Source organism: Ornithorhynchus anatinus, chromosome 11 (assembly GCF_004115215.2).
Source record: "Ornithorhynchus anatinus isolate Pmale09 chromosome 11, mOrnAna1.pri.v4, whole genome shotgun sequence".
In the NCBI taxonomy this organism is placed as follows: Eukaryota; Metazoa; Chordata; class Mammalia; order Monotremata; family Ornithorhynchidae; genus Ornithorhynchus; species Ornithorhynchus anatinus.
This window is the reverse complement of record NC_041738.1, coordinates 1,070,306-1,090,549: the sequence shown is the minus strand read 5'-3', so window position 1 is coordinate 1,090,549 and position 20,244 is coordinate 1,070,306. Positions and strand designations below refer to the sequence as shown.

The following is a 20,244-nucleotide window of genomic DNA, read 5'->3' as shown; positions in this document are numbered from 1 at the left end:
TGCCTGGGTTACCTCACCTGTAAAGATTGAGTCTATGAAGCCCCACATGGGACAGGGGCTGTGTCCAACTGATTTGCTTGTATCCACCCCAGTGCTTATTAAAGAGCCTGGCACATAGTAAGCACTTAACAAATACCATAATTATTACTTCACCCGGTGCTTGTGAGAATACAATAGAGTTAGTAGGCCGGATTGCTGCCCTCAAGGAGTTTAGAGCCACTTGTGTCCAATGCTGTACTGAGCACTTGGGAGAGTATAATAAAGTTAGTGGGCATGATCCCTGACCTCAAGGAGGTTGGAGTCTACAGTGTGCATAGTGCTGTACTGTGTGCTTGTGACAGTCTGATAGAGTTAATAGACATGATCTCCGCCCTCAAGGAGCTTATAGTCTGGTGGATGCAAAGCATTGCACTGAGCACTTGGGAGAGTATGATAGAGTTAGTAGATATGATCCCTCTCCTCAAGGAGTTTACCATCTTCTGGGTGCACAGCGCTGTACTGAGCACTTGGGAGAGTTCAAATACAGTAGAATTGGGATCCGAGCGGTAGCCGCTGAAGGGTTGGGTCTGGAGGGTCGGGGATGGAAGACCGGGCAAAGGGGGCATGTGGGGAGCCTTTGCCAGGGACGCCTGGCAGCCCTGCTCACTTCTGCCGTTGGCCTAAAGACAGGTCTGGCTCTATCTGGACATTCTTCCCTTGCGTGTCTGCTGCCCTCCCGCCCCCTCCTCCCCACCACCCCAGGCCATTCGGTGTCTGTGTTCTCGGCGCCAACGCTCAGTTCAGTATCCTGTTCAGAACAACCCCCTCACCTGTGGTGAGTGATGCCAATGTCACTGCCTGGCATGCCAAGCCTGCTGGAGATTGGGACAGGAGATGGGGGCATGTGAGAGATAGGGCAGGGTTGTGTGCACACACATTCAGGCAGTTATGCCTCCGAGACATACCTGCATCCATCTGTCCACCCACGCATGCACAAATCACATGCACATGCATGAAACACTCCTCCACCTACGCACATCTGTCCTTACCCACTTACACATGCATACACTTAAGTGCCAGCCCTCTTGTGCACCTCTCAGACCCGCCCACACTCGGCACACCCCTCTAGATTGTAAACTTGTTGTGGGCAGGGAATGTGTCTGCTTATAGTTAAACTGTACTCTCCGAAGCCGAGTGCCCTGGTGGATAGAACATGGGCCTGGCAGTCAGAAGGACCTGGCTTCTAATTCTGATTCCACTTCATGTCTGCCGCATGACCTTGGGCAAGTACTTCGCTTCTCTGAGGCTCAGTTACCATATTTGTGAAATGGGGATTAAAAGCGTCAACCCCGTGTGGGGCAGAGACTGTGTCCAACCTGCTTGACTAGTATCAACTCCAGTTCCTGGAAGAGTGCTTAGCCCACAGTAAGCGCTTAAGAAGTACCATAGTTATCAGCGTGGCTCAGTGGAAAGAGCTCCACCGCTTGCCAGTTGGGTGACTTTGGGCCAGTCACTTCACTTCTCTTTGCCTCAGTGACCTCATCTGTAAAATGGGGATGAAAACTGGGAGCCCCCCCGTGGGACAACCTCCTCACCTTGTATCCCCCCGCGCTTAGAACAGTGCTTGCGGAGCCGGGATTAGAACCCACGACATCTGACTCCCAGGCCTGGGCTCTTTCCACTGAGTCACCTTGCCACTGGTGCCACGCTGCTAACTACGGTACTTCTTAAGACAACCTGATTCCCCTGTGTCTACCCCAGCGCTTAGAACAGTGCTCTGCACATAGTAGAGAAGCAGCATGGCTCAGTGGAAAGAGCACGCGCTTGGGAGTCAGAGGTCATGGGTTCAAATCCAGACTCTGCCACTTGTCAGCTCTGTGACTGTGGGCAAGTCACTTAACTTCTCTGTGCCTCAGTTCCCTCATCTGTAAAATGGGGATTAAGACTGTGAGCCCCACGTGGGACAACCTGATTCCCCTGTGTCTACCCCAGCGCTTAGAACAGTGCTCGGCACATAGTAAGCGCTTAACAAATACCAACATTATTATTATTATTAACTTCTCGGTGCCTCAGTTACCTCATCTGTAAAATGGGGATTAACTGTGAGCCTCACGTGGGACAACCTGATGACCCTGTATCTACCCCAGTGCTTAAAACAGTGCTCTGCACATAGTAAGCGCTTAACAAATACCAACATTTATTTATTTATTTATTTTTTATTTATAGTAAGCACTTAACAAATACCAACACTATTATTATTATTACAGGGCCTGACACAAAGTAAGTGCTTAACAAATCCAACAGTTACCATTATTATTATTATGGCCCTCAACATCACCTTCATCTCCATCATCCCGTGGGACCACCTGATGACCCTGTATCTCCTGCAGCGCTTAGAACAGTGCTCTGCACATAGTAAGCGCTTAATGAATACCAACATTATAGTAAGCGCTTAACGAATACCAACATTGTAGTAAGCGCTTAACAAATACCAACATTACAGTAAGCGCTTAACAAATACCAACATTATTATTCTTATTACAGGGCCTGACACAAAGTAAGTGCTTAACAAATCCAACAGTTACCATTATTATGGCCCTCAACATCACCTTCATCTCCATCATCCCATGGGACCACCTGATGACCCTGTCTCTCCCCCAGCGCTTAGAACAGCGCTCTGCACCTAGTAAGCGCTTAACAGAGTCCAACGCGATGATTATTACTAACAGACAGCACCATTTATTTTCTGTATTTTGTTATTCCAGGGCCCTGCCCCGACTAAGCGCCCGTCGAGCGCGATGGAGGGAAGGGGGGCAGGGGCGGCGCGCGCCCCCGCCGCGCTGGGCGCGCGGCCCCGCGGCGGCGCGCAGGCGCAGTGGGCGCGGCGGGAGGTTCCCCCCGCGGCCCGCTAGGGGGCGTGCGGGAGCGCGGTGGGCTCGGCTCCGCGCTATAAGGCGCCGCTGGGCGAAGGACAGTCGCATTGAGCCGGAGCTGCGGGCGAGGGGACGGAGCGAGCAGGAGCAGGGGGGGGACAGCCAGGCTGCCCTCCGGCCCCTTCCCCTCCCGACCCTCCCCCATCCCTCCCTCCCCCCCCCCCCGCCGCCTCCAGGCCGCCCGGCCCGTCCGAGCGTGCACGGGCTGTGCCAGGGGTGCCAGCCCCGGCCGCCTTTCCTTCGCAGCGGCGGGACCGGGCGAGGCGGAGCCATGCGGACCTACTGGCTGCACAGCGTGTGCGTGCTCGGCGTCTTCCTGGCCGTCTTCTCCCTGCAAGGTAGGACTGGACCGGGGCGAGCGCCCCTCCGGGGGGTGGGGGGCCCCTTCCCCCCATCCCCCGCACCTTCCCCCCCCGCAGCCCGGCGTCCGTCCTGCTGCAGAGGGGCCGCGGACCCGGCCGGCCGATGGGAGCCCGTCCGCTGTCCCCCCTCCCCGGGGGAGGGTGCTTTGCAGGTGCTCGGGGGCCCGAAGGGGTTAACCCGCGCTCGCCCCCGTGGCCGAGGCGCGCGCCCGGGCGCGCATCGTCCACCCCGCGGCGAACACGACTGGGGCGCGCCTGGCGGTGCGTGTCTAGGGGTGCGTTTCCACGGGTGGGTGCACGTGTGTGTGCCCCCCTCGCCCAAGGAGAACAGCTCCTTGGCAGCGCCCCCCGCCATCCTCCGGGCCCCGCGCAGATGGGCATCCCTTTCCCTGCTCCGCACAACCGCCCCCGGGCAGAGGCGGGGAGGATGGAGAGATGGGAGAGGAGGGGAGAGGGTCACCCAGGACGCCGCCCCTGCAGGGGCCCAGCGGGGGGCTCCGGTTTGGACGTCCAGCGGTCGGGGAAGGTGGGAGCACGTCAATGCATCACCCCTCTCACCACCCCAAGGAGGGTGACGGGCTCTGTGCCGTTGAGGGCAAAACCATAAGTCTGGATTTGTGCTTCCTAAATGCCGGGAGTCCGAGGGTCGGGGGTGGTCAGTTGGTCCTTTTCCCCCAACTCCCCCTCCCCGCCTTGCCTCGAAAGCCTCCCAACTCTCGCAGTTCCCCGGGTAAAGCTGGGGTCCTTTAGGGGTGCCCTCGTTCTAGATCCTGGTTCTCTGGCACTGAGCTTTGCTCTGGGCTGTGACTGGTACCTGGGTACTTGCCCGGGAGCTGCCATATCCCAGGCTGCTGCCTTTCATACACTCTCCCCAGCACCCTCACCCTGGTCCAGACGTTCCCCCCAGCACCCTGACACTGGTCCAGACATCTTCCCTCCCCTACCCCAACACCTGTCATTGACCCAGACATTCCCCTTTCCCCCACCAAGCATCCTGACACTGGCTCAGACATCTCTTCCTCCCCTCCCCAGCACCCTGACACTGGCCCCGATATCTCCCCTCCAGCACCCTGACGCCGGTCCAGACATTCTCCCCCCCACCCACCCAGTACCCTGACACTGGCAGAAGATGCCCTCTACACTGCCCATTCAGGCAGCAGAAGCCCTGAGGGCAGGGACTGTTGTTGCCATAACAACAGTCTGGATCTGGGGCAGAACTGGTAGGGTACTCACTAGATCTCTGGGGTCCCTGGCTGGGGGCGAGCAGAGGCCTGTGCTGGCAGGGACTCAAAACCATGGCATTGGGCTGCCCAGCCATGAGGAGGGGAGAGAAGGGGGTGCTAACTGGCGTTTCTGATTCCTGCCCATCAAAGCACCTGGCAGCCCCCTCCTGGCCAGCTCCTTCTGGCCAGCCCACCGATGCTAGGGCTGCCTGAAGTGCTGGGATCGCTTCTGAACGGTGGACTTATCCCACTCTGGTCTCCCACCACCCCCTGTTCTAGTCACGTCCTGCTTCCTCAATTCCATGTTTCTTCAACTCTCCTAATTTACTGGGTTTATGCAACCGTAGGGCGGGGCTGACTGAGACCCCATTTACTGATCTTCTCTGGGGATTGATCAGAATGTGTGTCTTACCAAGGGACGCAAGGTCCTGCCCCTGGACTGCCACACATTCTGGTGTGAGAGACACTCTTGTTTTTCAAGAGACATTTGTGGACAAGGAATTGGGATGCCCTTTGCATATATATGGTAAGTCGGCCCTGGTGGGCTTGCTCTTCCCACGAGGAAGTGGTATGGCCTGGGTTGTATGACTCTGGTGGTGTAGCCTGGGTCGTGTGGTCTGGGGGGTCATGATTCTGCTCATGTGGTGTGGGTTGTATGGCCCTGGTGGCATACTGCGTGGGCCGGGTCATAGCTGGATTTGCCCAGGCAGGACACTTGAATTTTGGTCAGTTGTAACTGGTGTTAGTGACCCTCTCCATCCCCTTTCTCCAGTTGGTCAGTCTCCTGCTCTCCAGGGGCTGGGTGGCTGGGGGGAGGGAGAAAGGAGGGTCTCTCCCCTCCTCTCGGACCCTCGGACCAGGATCCCTCTCCCGCCATGGGTAGGAGGAGGATCGGGGATGGCCCTGTGGCCGTGCCGTTGCCTCCTCCCTACAGCTCCCTCTCTCCTCTCCCCCCAAGGGTCACGGGCAGAGGGTGGGGACCAGACTGGTGGGGACCAGACCCCTGCTGTCCGCTTCTGCAGGGAATGCTGAGAAGTCCACGGTGACTCCAGAACCGTCTATGCCAGCACTACTTTCTGGGTTTGAAGTTGTCGCCACCACGGGGAAGATCTCATCCGTGATGGCGAGAGGCTCACTCTCATGACCTTTGGGCCATCCACGTGCCGGTCCTCCCTGTGGACTCAGAACCATCAGCCCATATTGACCCCTGTGGCGGTGGCTGGATTTGACCTCGCATTCGGAGTCCAGGGAAGAATGTTTAGAAGGACTTGGGTTCTAGTCCTGGCTCCGCCACTCGTCCGCTGTGTGACCTTGATGAGTCACTCAACTTTACTGTGCCTATTACCTCATCTGTAAAATGGGGATTAAGACTCTAAATCCAGGGCTTAGTACAGTGCCTGGCACATAATAAGGGCAAAACCAATACCATAAAAAAAAAAATAAAATGAAGGCAACTCCTTCATGGCTCCTATCCACGGTATTATCCATCCTCTTGGCCAAGAAGCTCCCGATTGCCTTCTTACATCCGTCCCTTTAGTGCCTGTTTTCACCCTTGGTCGAGCTGTGAGGAGTGGTTAGATTGTAGTGATGTGTCAGATTGAAGGCGAATGGCAGGGAATGAGAAAGGGGCTGTGGATCCAGTCTCCACTTAGTGACAGTTTGAGCCTGCTGACAATTCCTCCCTCTGCTTCGCATAGTGCTCTGCACACAGTAAGTGCTTAGTAAATATCCTGTGACTACTCTTTGAACCGTCCCCTTCCTAATGGGTTCCTGATGGGACCCAGAGTCAGCTGGGAATACGCCCGGCTTGACCCCCCAGGTTCCCAGAAACGAGGACCTGGTTTCTGCTTTATCCTTTTCCTTAACGACCATCCCCTAATGAGGCAGATTCCTTCCTGGCCCCCCTCCAGAGTGGGGGACATATGAGTCCTCTGTAGAGGGGAAGGGTACCCCGCAATGCGTTGACTGGCATGGAGACCCTGGTGGCTTGCAGAGGTTAAGGGGTGACTCCCCAAGGAGCTAATTAGCCTGAAGGAAGCAATTAGATTCTGGGAGAATCTGCCCCAAGCCTGAGCCTGCCCTTCCCGGCCAAGAGGGGTAGCACAGGCAAGCCGGAGGCAGGAACCAGCACTTCCGAGAGAGTGGAAGCTCCTTGGGGGCAGGGAACAGATCTTCCCTGCTTTCCCAAGGGCTCAGCCTGGTGCCCTGTCCCCAGGGGGTGCTCAGGAAATCCCCACTCTTCCTTTAAAGAGGCCAGGAGCAGCCGTGAGACCCCAGAAGCAGACCGTCCTGTCTGGCGCACGACCATGGGCTGAGGGGTTGCTCTCCTTCAGCAGAGGCTTCGAGAAGATCCGGGGGGCCAAGGGGCAGATTACAAGACTATCTCTTGCCTTTTCCTCTCCCCTCCTCTGCCTTCCTCCCTCTGCAGGCACTGAGGGAATCATTATGAATTATCATTATGAATAACAGCGTGGTTTTTGTTGTTGCAGGCTTAATTTTCTCTTCTCCCCCTCCCCCAGATTAAGCCCTAGTATTGTCTGTGCTGATGGGAGACGTGGAAGTCTGGGTTTATTCATCACTTTGTGGGGACAGAGATATTTCTGTGAATGTGCTGTGCTTGGAGAATGGTGCAAACAGGGAGGTTGTGTGTTTGGGGATGATTTGCATAGTTGCACGAGGGTGCAGATGGGGTTGGATGGGCTGGGTTTGGGAGAGGTGGGTGTCGGGGGGCACTGGGGACACCAGGGGTGGCTGTGAAGGATGGATAGAGCTCCAATATCCTAGTTTTAGCTGAATGAACGGTTGGAACAGAAGAGTTGGTTTGTGATGACACCTACCAACTCTTTGTGGGTTTTATAGGAGTCCTGGAACAGCAAAAAGAGGCGAGATGGATATTCCCTGAACAATCTGAAATGGGTATTTTGACGGGATATGTCTGAATCCTGAGTAATACATGTAGCGTGTGTGTGTGTGTGTGTGTGTGTGTGTATGTGTATATATAGAGGTAGGTAAAGGGTGTGTGTTTTTTCCTGGATTTCGTTCCATGCCATCTGTTCGGTGCTGTTCCTACACAATCTAGTGAGAAAATACTGTTAAATAAACCTGGGCAGTTGAAAAATCATTTCTATGCCTTTCATTGAAGATCCAAACCAAACTAGAGCTTTCTCTGCGCCCAGAATGGGGGAGGAGAAATCAAAGGATTCTCGGTGTGATTGAAGCCCTCAATCCTTTCATTTATAAATGAGAAGACGCAGCGGTTTCAGCCCAGCGATTCCCTGCCTTTTGGTCATTTGTACCGTCGGTGGACTTGGGGAATAGATCTTCAGGGCCTCGGGACTCGTTTTACATTTTCCTGTGAGTTTTAATTGTCCACCCGTGGTTCCTCGCAGGGCCCTGGTTCTGGCCCTGGCCCCTGGTCTCCCCCACCCCCGCCCCGGGCCTCTGGGAGTCGGCGGAAATGCGTATTTGGAAAATGGTTGTTTTCCGTTTTCTTTTCTTGATTCAAAGTGCCCAAATCGGCATTTTTCCACCAGAGTAATTGGAGCGGCTGGGTTCCAGAGCCTTTGAGCCAGGCTGGGTCACGGCGATGGGAGCTGCCACAAAAATAATGAGCTTTCCGTCTGAACCGGGTTTCTGGAATGAGCAACCAAAGGGTTAACGTTGAGAGAGTGGTTGGGTGGTGAATCAGAGTGAGGGACCGCAAGAGTGCGCATTCATTGGGTGGGCTGAAAATGTATGTGAATGGGCTTTGCATATCGTTCACCCAGAGCCTCTCCAAACTCTGAAGACTTCATCCCTAGGGATCTCGGAACGTTCTGGGGCAGGTGTGGTTCGAGTTGAGTTGGGTGACCCGGATTCTAATCCCAGTTCCACCCCTGGCCTGCTGGGTGACCCTGGGCAAGTCATCATGCCTCTCTGAGCCTCAGCCTCTTCATCTGTAAAATGGGGTTAAGATGGTAGGACGCATGGCGGACCAAGGGGCTGGGAGTCGGGAGTCTCAGGTTCTAGTGGTAGCTCTGCCCCTGGCCTACTGTGTGACCTTGGGCAAGTCACTTACTCTCTCTGGGCCTCAGTTTCCTCAACCATAAAATGGGAATGAGATCCTGTAGATTGTGAGCCCCAGGTGCGACAGGGCCTGTGTTGGCTCTGATTATTTTTTCATCTACCGTGGAGTTTAGCATAGCACTTGGCAAATAGTAAGCACTCAGTGCATCCTGTAAAAGTGGCTCAGTGGAAAGACCACACGGGCTTTGGAGTCAGAGATCATGGGTTCGAATCCCAGCTCTGCCACTTGTCAGCTGTGTGACTATGGGCAAGTCACTTCACTTCTCTGTGCCTCAGTTACCTCATCTGTAAAATGGGGATTAAGACTGTGAGTCCCACGTGGGACAACCTGTTTCCCTTGTGTCTACCCCAGCGCTTAGAACAGTGCTCTGCACATGGTAAGCGCTTAACAAATACCAACATTATTAAAATAAGGGGAGAGAGAGCGAGAGTTTTTTTAAAGACAAAAGACCAGGGGATAGAGATGATGGTTATGGTGGAACACGAGGGCTGGATTGTCAGAACTCCCAAGCAGGGGAGGGAGTTGGGGGGGGGGGGCAGGGGAGTGCTGTGAGGAGGGGACTGGACGGAACCCAACCGGGCACTTGAGGTAAACCAGAAGAACAGCTTAGCCTGCCCGTCAAATGAGGAAATTGGCTGCCGCGGACATTGGCAGAGAAGAGCAAAGCTAAAATATCTGGATGCCTAGCTGCTTCCGGCCGATTGCTAGAAGCCTCAGAATGAAAATGGGCGAGTTGGAATTGTAACTGGCTGGGCAAGATTTTGGCACAACTGGTGTCTCTCGGATGTGGGGGAGGGGGAGGAGAGCAACCCAATGGGAGATGCTCAATAAATACCATTGATGAGGTTGAGACAAGACCGCCATTGAAGCACTGATGCTGACGAAGGGGCAAGAGCACCCAAATCTTATTAGACGGGGCCAGTACCGTGGAATCCCTTTGGTTAGGAATTCCAAATGTAACCAGGAAAAAATACTCCGGGAGAACTCTAGCTGAGAAAAATCTAACTGGTGCAAGGCAAGGGAGCCATTTGTAAAAATAGGTTACGCTCTTGCAGGAGTAAGAATAATGGTGGTAATAGTGCTTATTAAGGGCTTACTATGCGCAGAGTACTGCACTGAGCACTGGGAAGGAATGCACAGGTGGGAATTAAACACGGTCCCTCGTCCTTGGTGGGGCCTGGGGCTCACAGTCTAAAAGTGTGAAGGGAGAGGGGACTGGAGACAGACATGGGAGCGCCGAGACAATAAATACTAAAACATAAAAGGGCAAAAACATAAAATACAACCAAAAATCACCCGATGGCTGTGGCTCAAGGAGCAGAATTTCAGTCTCCTCGAGCTCAGAGTCCAAGCCGCAGTCACAGCGACCGACCCAGCGGCCACCATTCTTGGAAGAGAGTTCCACAACTTCTCCCTGGGTGTTTCTCAGGCTTGTGTGGAGCACCTCGAGGCAGGGATTTACATCTATTTCCACATCATGGGTGAAAACAAAGCTGAACATGGTTACTCCTGTTTGGTCCAGTTTGCTTGACCTGTCTACTAGGGAAAATAAATTTGGCTACTGGACTCCCCTCACACCTTCTTGTATAATGACCAGATTAATCAATTCTTGGAGCTTGATGGTTGTCTTTTTTCGAGCCTTCCCTGTCCCCTTTATCCCCCTTTACTTCTTATCCTCACTGATTCCTGTTTTTTGACATATTTGAAGAATATTTCATTAGTAGGCTTGGCACCCTTGCAAGATACTCCTGAAATATCTTTTAGTGCACATCTTCCATCCACCAATGAATAGTATTTCTTCAGCACTTACTCTGGACAGAGCACTGTACTGAGTGCTTGGGAAAGTACGAAAGAGCCTTTGAGGTGCTGACAGTCTACTGTATGCAGAGCGCTGAACACTCAGGAGACTACAATGGAATGAGTAGAAATGATCCCTTGCCCTCTAGCAGCTTACAGTCTACTGTGTGGAGAGTACTCTACTGAGCATTTGGGAGAGGCCAATAAAGTTAGTAGACATGACTCATGAGCTTAAAAACACGGTTTTGAGGCCCATCAGAAGACCTCTTGCTCTGTGGGCTGACCAGATGACCAGATGGGGAAAAATATCCAGTTGGCGGACATACTGCCATTTTTACAGGATCTTTTCTTAGTATTTAGTAAGCACCTACTATATGCAAAACTGTACTCAGGTCTAGGAAATAATACCTTGGGGGAGAACGAGACATGGTTCCTGGCCCCTAAAGGGCTCTCAGTCTAAGAAGCCAAAGAGAACTGGGGGGGTTTCCACTCAGAGCAGTGGTCGGTGAGGATGGGGGAGATGAGCGGGTCAGAGAAGGGTCATCTTCATCCCTGCCCGATCATCTCTGGATCTGCCCCTGAGGAGTCTTCCCTGCCAGATCACATGTGAGACTTTGGGCACCCTGGGAGTGTCAAGCCCCGGCAAGAACGACCATCTGGGATTGCTGGGACCCTGCCATGCTGCTGCGAGTGGCTGAGCCCCACGGACCAGGATGGGGGACTGACTGGATCTATGTGCCCTGGGGGGCCTCTGGGACACTTGGGGGACCCCTTGGGCCTCCCTGAGCTAATTGGCCATTAGGAACTGTGATTGCCCACCATGTTTGCTGGAGGTGACCGTGCCTTCCCAGAGACCTCTTGGGGAGCTGTGAGCTGGAAAAGAATGCCAATAACAATTTTCCTGTCGCTTTATCTCTGTCCCTGCTACCGGGTCAGATATTAGCTCCTTCCTCAGGGGTCCAGGCAGGATGTGGTAATGGTCTCTGCCTGACAATCTATCATGCTCTCGTAGGAGTGGTTGTAGTAGCAGCAGTGGCATCGTTGAATGCCCAGTGGGAACAGAACGCTGTACTAAATGTTTAGGAAGTTCAGACCCAAGAGAGGACACATTCCCAGCTCACAAGGAGCTTACACTCTAACAGAGGATACAGGCACATCCTGTATGATGTGTTCTTTATTAGGTGCTTACTATCTGCCGAGCACTGGGGTAGATTCAAGATCCCAGTCCCTGCTTCTCATGAGCCTGAGGAAGGGTCCTGCTAGCCTGTCCAGAACAGTCAATCTGTGGTTTTTATTGAGTGTTTACTGTGTCTAGAGGACTGTACTGAGTGCTTGGGAGAGTACGATATACTCATTCTCTGGACAAAAGGCAGAGTTTGGGAAGTACCTGATACATGGCATGCCTCCTGTCTACAGCGAGCATCCATTCTAGTGGAGTTTGGATCAAAAGAATATCCATAAAGTCAGGCTCCTTTACTGACCAATTTAATCTGCAATGTAAAAGAGCCTCTGCTGGGAAGATCACGGGGCTGGGAGTCAGGCGGACCTGGATTCTAGCCCTGGCTCTCCTGGGTGACCTCAGGCAAGTCATTTGACCTCTCTGGGTTGCCGCTTCCTCATCTGTAAAATGGGGATAAGATCCCTGCCCTCCCTCCCTCTCGGATGGGGAGTCCCACTGTGGGACAGGGACAGGATCCGATCTGATTCTCCTGTATCTAGTCCAGTGCTTAGCATGCTAGGTCACCAGAATGGATCCAGGGTTTTTTTAATGGTCTCTGCATATAGCAATACCTCCTATCCTGAGGAAAAGGCAATGTTAGTGGCACTCATGCTGGTCATGAGAAATAGTAAAAATCATGGTATTTGCCCAAGCGCTTACTATGTGGCAAGCACTGTACTAAGCACTGGGGTAATACTTGTAGTGTTATTTGTTATACGCTTACTATGTGCTAAGCATTGTTCTTAAATTCTTAATCTCTTGGTCAGTTTTTGAGCTCTTACTGTGTGCAGTGCACTGTACTAAGCCTTAGAGAGAGTATACTGTAACAGAGTTGAGCTTACAGTTTGGAAGGGGATGCTGACAATAGTAAAAATAAATCACGGCTTTGTACATAAGTGCTGTGGGGTTGAGGGAGAGGTGAATATAAGATCATCAGGTCAAACCACACAGGGCTTGCAGTCTAGGTAAAAGGGAGAACAGGTATTGAATTCTCATTTTACAGATGAGGTAACTGAGGCCCAGAGTAGTTAAGTGACTTGCCCAAGATCACACAGCGTACGTGGCAGAGCCAGGATTAGAACCCAGGTGCTCTGACCCTAGGCCACGATGCTCCTCTAGAGTAGATACAAGATAATCAGGCTGGTAGCGGGGCTCGTGCTCCAAAGGGGAGGGAGCACAGGGATCCTACAGATTACAGACGAGAAAATTGAGGAGGAGAGAGGTAAGTGACTCGCTCAAGTGGCAGAGCCAGAGGTTCAACCCCGAGTTTCCTGTCTGGCAGTCCTATGGGTTCTTCACCAGGGCATGCTTTCTCTCTCGAGTCAATCGATCGATCAATGAGTGAGCCCAAAAAGCCAACCTGGGGTCCCTAGAGCATTCGAGGAGTTTACCGTCCTGGCCACTGGTCTCAAGGCTTTTTCCCCAGACTTTGCCCTCACCTTGCCTCTGATTCCTGCCTCTCCTCTGGCCAGGACCCACCCGCCCTGCTTCCCTCCCTCTCTCAGCATCACTGACCTCAGCTCTGCCTCCTGAGGAGCCTTCCGATAAAGGTCCCCTCCTCAAGCAGGGGGCCTTTTTAAACAAAAAAGAAAGAAAGAAGAAAAAAGGCAGTTAAGTGCTTACCTTGTGCCAGGAGGCACTGTACTAAGTGTTGGGGTAGTTATAAGATGATCCGGTTTGACATAGTCGCTGTCCTACTTCGGGCTCCCAGTCTTATTCCCCATTTTACAGATGAGGTATGTGAAGCCCAGAGAAGTGAAATGACTTGGCCGGGGTCGCTCAGCGGTCAAGTGGCAGAGATGGGATTAGAACCCAGGCCTTCTGACTCCCAGGACTGTCGTCTACCCACTAGGCCACTGCTTCTCTGAGAATGACCCCCACACCCTCCTGTCCAGGCCAGCTCGACAGCCCCCTCAGAACGTCTCCTTCCTCTGTGATTTGTGTGTCATTTTCTCAATTGTGCTGATCTCTCACCTTGGTTTAGTTAGAAATTTGTGTCTGACTCCCCAAGTAGACTGTAAACTCCTTGAGTAGCAATCTTAACTTGGATTTCTATTGTGTTTTTCAAAGCACCTATGTAGTTACCCAATCTTGCTCCCTGCCTGCTGGGGGCATCCAGTGCTCTGCCTGCAGGAGGCACTCAATCATCCTACCACTTGCTTGTTTGGACTGTCAGTTATGCCTCTGGGTGTGTGTGCAAGGATGGAGAAGGTTTGTATAGTGAGGGTGAGTTCTGGACTCCTCCTCTGTCAGGCAGAACAACCAGCCCATGGCTGGCAGGACCACCCTGACCGCTCGGGGTGCCCAGTGGTCCCTAAGCGCGACTCCGGACTCCACTCACGGTCTGCCTAATTGGACAGCGCTCAGAGGACCACAGACACAGCCTAAGCTCCCGCCTGGGACCTCCCTGCCCCTCTGAGCGGGGGAGGCCACGATCAGCCCATCGTCTCGATGGCCCAGGGAAAGCTGTCGGATGGGTGGAATCCCGGAGTGGCTTTGAAGGGAGTCAGAGCCCATTTACTGGACAGGAGCCTGGCCCCAGCAGATGTATTTGGAGCTGGGCTGGGTTGGGGGGCTCCCTGAGTTCCCTGACATCTCCTGCCTCTGGCACCCCTCAAAGCCTCTGAAGTAACCTTGGGGTGGGGTGGGGCGGCGTGGTCCAGCAGGGGAAGCCAGATTTTAGCACTGGCTCTGCTACCGTCCTGCTGTGTGACCTTGGGCAAATCAGTTTACCTTTCTGGGGCTCAGGTTCTTCATCAGTATGATGGGGATGACCCCACCCTCCTCCTTAAACTGTGAAAGTACCGTGTGGGGTGGGACTGGGTCTGACCTGGTTCTCTCGTATCTCCCCCAGTACTCTGCGCAGAGTAAGCAACCACTCAAGAAAACACCACTGTGATCGCTAGCAAGCCCTTATAAGATGCAGGAAGTCCTCATCAGTCACGCTGCCCGAGGAGGACCCTGTCCAGAACACTTAGTCCCGCAGTTGGCCTCGGAGGGCAGCAGGCTCCTTGTGGGCCTCTCTCCATTTCTCCTGAAGATGCTCAGGCTGATGAGGCTTTTGATGACCTGGGGTGGGTCCTGGCCGCTCTGGAGGTTTTGGTGGGGGATCTTAGAGGGACCAGGGCAGCCCCTTTCCTTCACCCTCGAGGGGCTCAGCAGGCACCGTGTCCTTGTCGGTCGTCCTCCAGGACTGATGGTGGCTGTCGAAGCTGGAGGAACCTGGGTTAGTTTCAACCCCCAGAAGGTTAAAATTAGCAGAGAGGTTTGGGGTCTGAACCCTAGCAGGGGCCCCCACAGGAGAAGAGCTGAAACCACCAGTGAACGCGCTTCCCTGCCAGTGCCCTGCACAGAGAGTGGTCCACGGGGTGGGTTGTCCATGCCACGGGTTATCTCCCTGCAGGATAATTTGATCATTCTAGACACTTTCCTGGGATGGAAAAGAATCAGGAGCAGCTGCCGACTGCCACCACATAGTCTGAAATGTTCCGGGCAACACAGTCACTCAGGCCCAGCAGCCCACAGCAAACACTGACCACCCGGACCAGCCCCTACTTGGGCCGAGGGTCCCGGGCAGGAAGTTGGGTCAGTTAGGCTGGACTCTCCAGTGGAGGGTCAGACCTGGGTTTCGGGGTGGAGTCAGGGAGGAGAAAAGCCCCCTCACTGAGCCATAGTCCTGAGGGCTCTGGGCCTCCATCCCAGCCCTGGCCCACAGCCGCTCAGGAGAAGAAAAGAACCGGCAAACGACTGGCCTACGAAATAGGTATTTTTCCCCTCATCAATAAAGGCATTTCTTATTCTTGCCTGGTTTGACTGGCATAAACTCCTGAATAGGCATGGGGGTTTATGAGACAGAAATGAAGATGGTTTATGTATGAATTTTCTCGGCAGTACAGGCTATAATAACAGAAATTAACTTCATGTTCTCTCTCTTGCCAGCCATAAGCCCCAGAATGGTAGTTAGGAAAACAGTGCCGGCGAATATTTTCTCTGATCGGGTGATCTGATGGCCGCCGGGGCCCTCTGGGATGCAGCAGGTGTTTCGGTCCTGGAGGCTACAAGCTGCTACATCGGGAGGGTCGGGGAGTCCTGGCCGGGTCTGGCCTTGGGGGTCAGGCGCTGGGTGTTCACTGACGTGGGGATCTAAGTTCTTTCCCCCAATGGAAGGATCTCAGAGTCCGGGGGGGGCGGCCGTGTTCCTGGGGGCCATTGGGTGTTGGCGACTGTGCCCAGTGGGGAAGTCTAGTTCATTCCCGGGGTGGTGAGGACCACTCAGGGGCAGGAAAGAGAGGGGGAATGGGTCAGGGGCTTCCTGATTTATCCCAGATGGGTCTCCCGGCCTTGGAGAAGGATAGATGTGATTGCCGCCGTTTTCTGAGGTTGAAGTCTCTGGTCAGGACCGATCTTGGTCTGAGGCTGTGGGATGGCGCCTCTGCATGGGTGATTCAATTCTAGCACCGGTGGCAGGGGCACAGCGCCAGTACTGAGCGCAATACCTACCACCACCTGAGAGATTGATCACCCAACCCCACCGGGTGCTCTCACCAAACAGACTCATGTTGTTGGAAAAACCCTTTCTCTTTCCTGCTCCCATGTTCTCTCCACAAACTGCTCTGTGGCAGAGCTGACTGTGCCGTATTCTCTGCATTGGAAGCAGAGTGGCCTAACTGAAAGAATCATGGGACTTGGGTTCTAATCCTTGCTCCACCGCTTGTCAACTGGGAGAACTTGGGCAAGTCACTTCCCTGGTCCTCAGTCTCAACTGTAAAATAAGGATTCAGGACTTGTTTCCCTTCGTCACTAGTCTGTGAGCTCTGAATGGAACAGAGACTTTGCTGTAACATGTTTATCATGTATCTACCCCAGTGCTTAGCACAGAATAAGTCAACAAGTTACGCCTTAGTCTGGGGTGAAGCTTCTGTCCGCTGAAGCTGTGGGTCCCTGTCCTGCCTGGATCAAGGTGGGGTCCGGGCAGCACCAGCAGCAAATAGCCATTCCGCTCCCCCCGCAGGGAAGGCTGGCTGACCGGAAGCGGGCAAACCCAATTTCAGTAGCCCAGCTGGCAGGCAGACGGTCTGCGGCCTGAGCGAGCTCGCTGGCACAGGCCCCTCCGGGTGCGGGCTTCCGCCCCAGAGTCGAGAAGCGCCCACGAGTCAACAGACCGCAGCCGTTCTGGGTTATTACAGCGGCTCTGGCCTGGCTTGCTTGGGCAAACACGGCCTTTGGGTGCTGAGTAAATAGCAAAACCACAGCAACATCGGCACTGCCTCTTCCACTGGCTTTGAATGCTCAAAATGATAAAAACTGTTTTGTGTGCATACATACATACGTACATACATACACACACACACACACTTTTTTCTCTCGCTCTCCCTCGCTCTCTCTCGCTCTCTCGCTCTGGTCCTGCCAGGTGGGTTCCTTCCATGCTGGAGCCTGCAGGTGGATCTCCCTGGAAGCCAGCAGGGCAGGTTGAGGGATGGTGGGGAGGGGGTCTGGAGTGGGCTAGGGACAGAATTGGCTGTTGTGTTCCAAGATTGACCTCTCTGTTCGCTTCAGTCTTGGCTCTTGTGTCTAGTTTGCCAGTAACTGAACCCCATATGCTCCCAGGGGGAAGGAGAGAAGGGAGGAGATGAAAGTGAGGGGAAAATGGAGGCAATCTATGGTATAAGGTGGATTTCTAAAGAGAAAGGTATCTGGAGGGAGGGCACTCCCTTGGAGTGATACCAGCACTGAATATTAATGTCAATTACCACGATAAAACCATCCATGCATTCCTTCATTTGTGTTGTTGCTTCTAACTGTTCATAAATCAATCAACCAATGTTACTTATTAAGCCTTTACTCTTATTGTATGCAAAACACTGTAGCAAGCGTTTGGGGGAGTACAATACAACCAAATTGGTAGACCTGTTCTTTGCTCACAAGAGCTTACAGTAAAGTCATTTATGGATATGGACATAAGTGTTGTGGGGATGAGGCTTGGATGAATATCGAGTGCTTAAAAGGATACAGATCCAAGTGCAAGGGTGACACAGAAGGGAGTGGGAGTAACGAGGAGTTAGGGAAGCTTTCCTGGATGAGGTGTGATTTCTAGGAGGGCTTTGAAGGTGGGGAGAGTGGTAGTCTGTCGGATATGAAGGGGGAGGGAGTCCTAGGACAGAGGGAGGATATGGGCAACAGGTCAGTGGTGAGATAGATCAGCTCAAGGTACAGTGAGCAGGTTGGCATTAAAGGAGCGAAATGTAAGGGCTGGGTTGGAGTGGGAGATCATATGTGACAGGCAGGGGCAAGAGGTGGTGGGCAAGCCATGAGCACTAGATACCACTCCTTCAAGCTCTTAATAATTGTGATAGTTGTTATGGTATTTAAACACTTATGTGATAGGCATTGTTCTAAGCACTAGGGTAGGGACAAGTCAGTGAAGATTGTGCACCCCATGTGGGACAGGGACCGTGTCCAACCTGATTTGCTTATATCCACCCCAGTGCTTAGTACAATGCCTGGTGTAATAAATCCATTAAAAAAAAAGTTAATCAGGTTGGACACAGTCCCGGTCCCACATGGAGCTAACAGTCATATAGCAGGCCAGTTGGCAGCGCTGAGATTAGAACCCAGGTCGTCTGTCTCTCAGGCCTGGCTCTTTCCACTTGTTGGTCTTGACCTCTTTGGGGTCAGGCCAGGGCTCATTTACTCAGGGCTCATGGGAGACTCTGTTAGTCAGTTCTCCAGTATATGGTGTCTCTCCTGGGCCACTGGAGGAGAGTCAGGGGTGTTGGATGGTCCTTCCCTAACCATTAAAAGGGCAACCAGCCCATGGTTCCTCAGTTAATCAATCAATGGTATTTATTGAGCAGGTACTAAGCATTTGGACGAATACAGTGTAATAGAGTTTGGTAGTCATGATCCCTCCTCACAAGGACTTTACAGTCTAGAGGGGGAGGCAGACATAAAATACATTGCAGAGAAGGGAAGGGGCAGAATATAAGGGTATGGACATAGGTGCTGTGAGGGTGGGGTGAGTGTCGTCAAAGACTTAATGAATATAGACCCTAGAGCATAGGCAATGCAGAAGGGTGGGAAAACAGGGTGGGGAGAAGTTGGGTTAGTTGGGAAGGCTTCCTGGAGGTTGGAGGCTTTTACTCCGTCAACCTCATCTTAACCTGTAAAGCTATTTTGGTGACTTCTTAGCTCACAGCCTGCTTCCCTAGCACAGGGCTAATTCTTGAAATTGGACTCTTTTCTGAGTAGGAGAGTTTGGCGGGCTTAGTCTCTGTCTGTCAGACTGTTCACTGGAAGGCCCTGCCCCTGGGTGAGGGGTGGCTCACTTTCCTGGTAGTTGTCTAGATACTAAGGCTGCACATTTAAGCTACTTAATTTCTGACTCTGTTCATCCTAGTCCGTTTTTCCTCTTTCCAGCTTCACTGGGGCCAGTCCATTGCAGGACTAAGCTTGTGGTCACTGACTACACTTTGGAGCTCATTGTTTAGGATGCTAAGTGGGTCATTGTTGACTGGAGGTTTTTACTTTCAACCTGGCCTAATCTCTGCTCTGGGCCAACTGGAAATGGTCTCCGAGCTCACCAATCTCAGCCTGCTGAGGGGGAGATTTTTATCAGGGGTGTCCGGCTGAGGCTGATTAAAAAAAAACCACTGGTCGACCCGCAGTTGCTTTAACTTTGTGTGCGTGCAGAGTTCGCCCCCTGCTGCATAGTGTAGTTAGAGCCCTCCTAATAATAAATATTGCGATATTTGTTTAAGTGCTTACTCTGTGCCAAGCACTGACCTGAGTGTCCGGGTAGATGCAACATTATCATATTAGACACAGTCCCCATCCCACCCGGGGCTCAGAGTCTAACGGGGAGGGAGAGAGGACAGGCATTTCATTCCCCATTTTACAGATGAGGAAACTGAGGCATAGGGAAGTTAAATGACTTACCATGATCACACAGCAGGCCCGGGGCTGAATATTTACTGAGCATCCACTTCACTGTCCGAAGTGGTTTGGGAAAGTTCATTGAAAAAGTAGGAGTGGTTCCCCTGCCCTCAAGGAGCTTCTGGCTCTTCATCAATAGGGCCTGCTGCTCTTTTTTTTTGATGGTATTAAATGCTTCCTATGTGTCAAACACTGTTCTAAGCACTAGGTATAAGTAAATTAGGTCAGACACAGTCTCTGTCCCACATGGTGTTCACTGTCTAAGTAGGAGGAAGAACAGGCATTGAATCCCCATTTTACAGTTGAAGAAACTGAGGCACCGAGGAGTTAAGTGACTTGCCTGAGGTCACAGAGCAAGTAATTGGGATTAGAACCCAGGTCCTCTTCCCAGGCCCATGCATTTTCCCCCTAGGCCATGCTGTTTCTCATTTCTTCCACTCAGGGTCCCGGTCTTTCTGAAGCCTCTGTTCTAACACTATTGCTCCATTTCTGGATGCCACAGGGTCTATCACCCAGTGGGTGCTCAGTAAATTACACTGAGGGATTGATTGTTGCCTGTTGGTCCGATCTGCTTCTGCCACCTCTGGTCTGCCCTCCGCTTCCTTCAATCCCTAAGGTGTCTTTCCACCCATAGCACCCTGTTTCTTTCTGACACAGAGCAACTGTTTGGGTCTCCTGCCCATGCCAATGTCTACACCTGTCCTGCTCAGTGCAGGGGTGAGGGGTTTCATTT

At 52.8% G+C, this 20,244-nt stretch overlaps 1 protein-coding gene across 1 annotated transcript in view; it reads left to right on the top strand.

Annotated features, from left to right (window-relative positions):
• Positions 1–3,077: 3,077 nt before the first annotated feature.
• LOC100089443 (limbic system associated membrane protein) overlaps positions 3,078–20,244 on the top strand; it is a 273,754-nt gene continuing 256,587 nt past the window's right edge. The window contains exon 1 of the mRNA XM_029074900.2: positions 3,078–3,250. Within this exon, the coding sequence (XP_028930733.1) occupies positions 3,184–3,250 (67 nt within the window). The 5' untranslated portion in view covers positions 3,078–3,183. The remainder of the gene's footprint in view (positions 3,251–20,244) is intronic.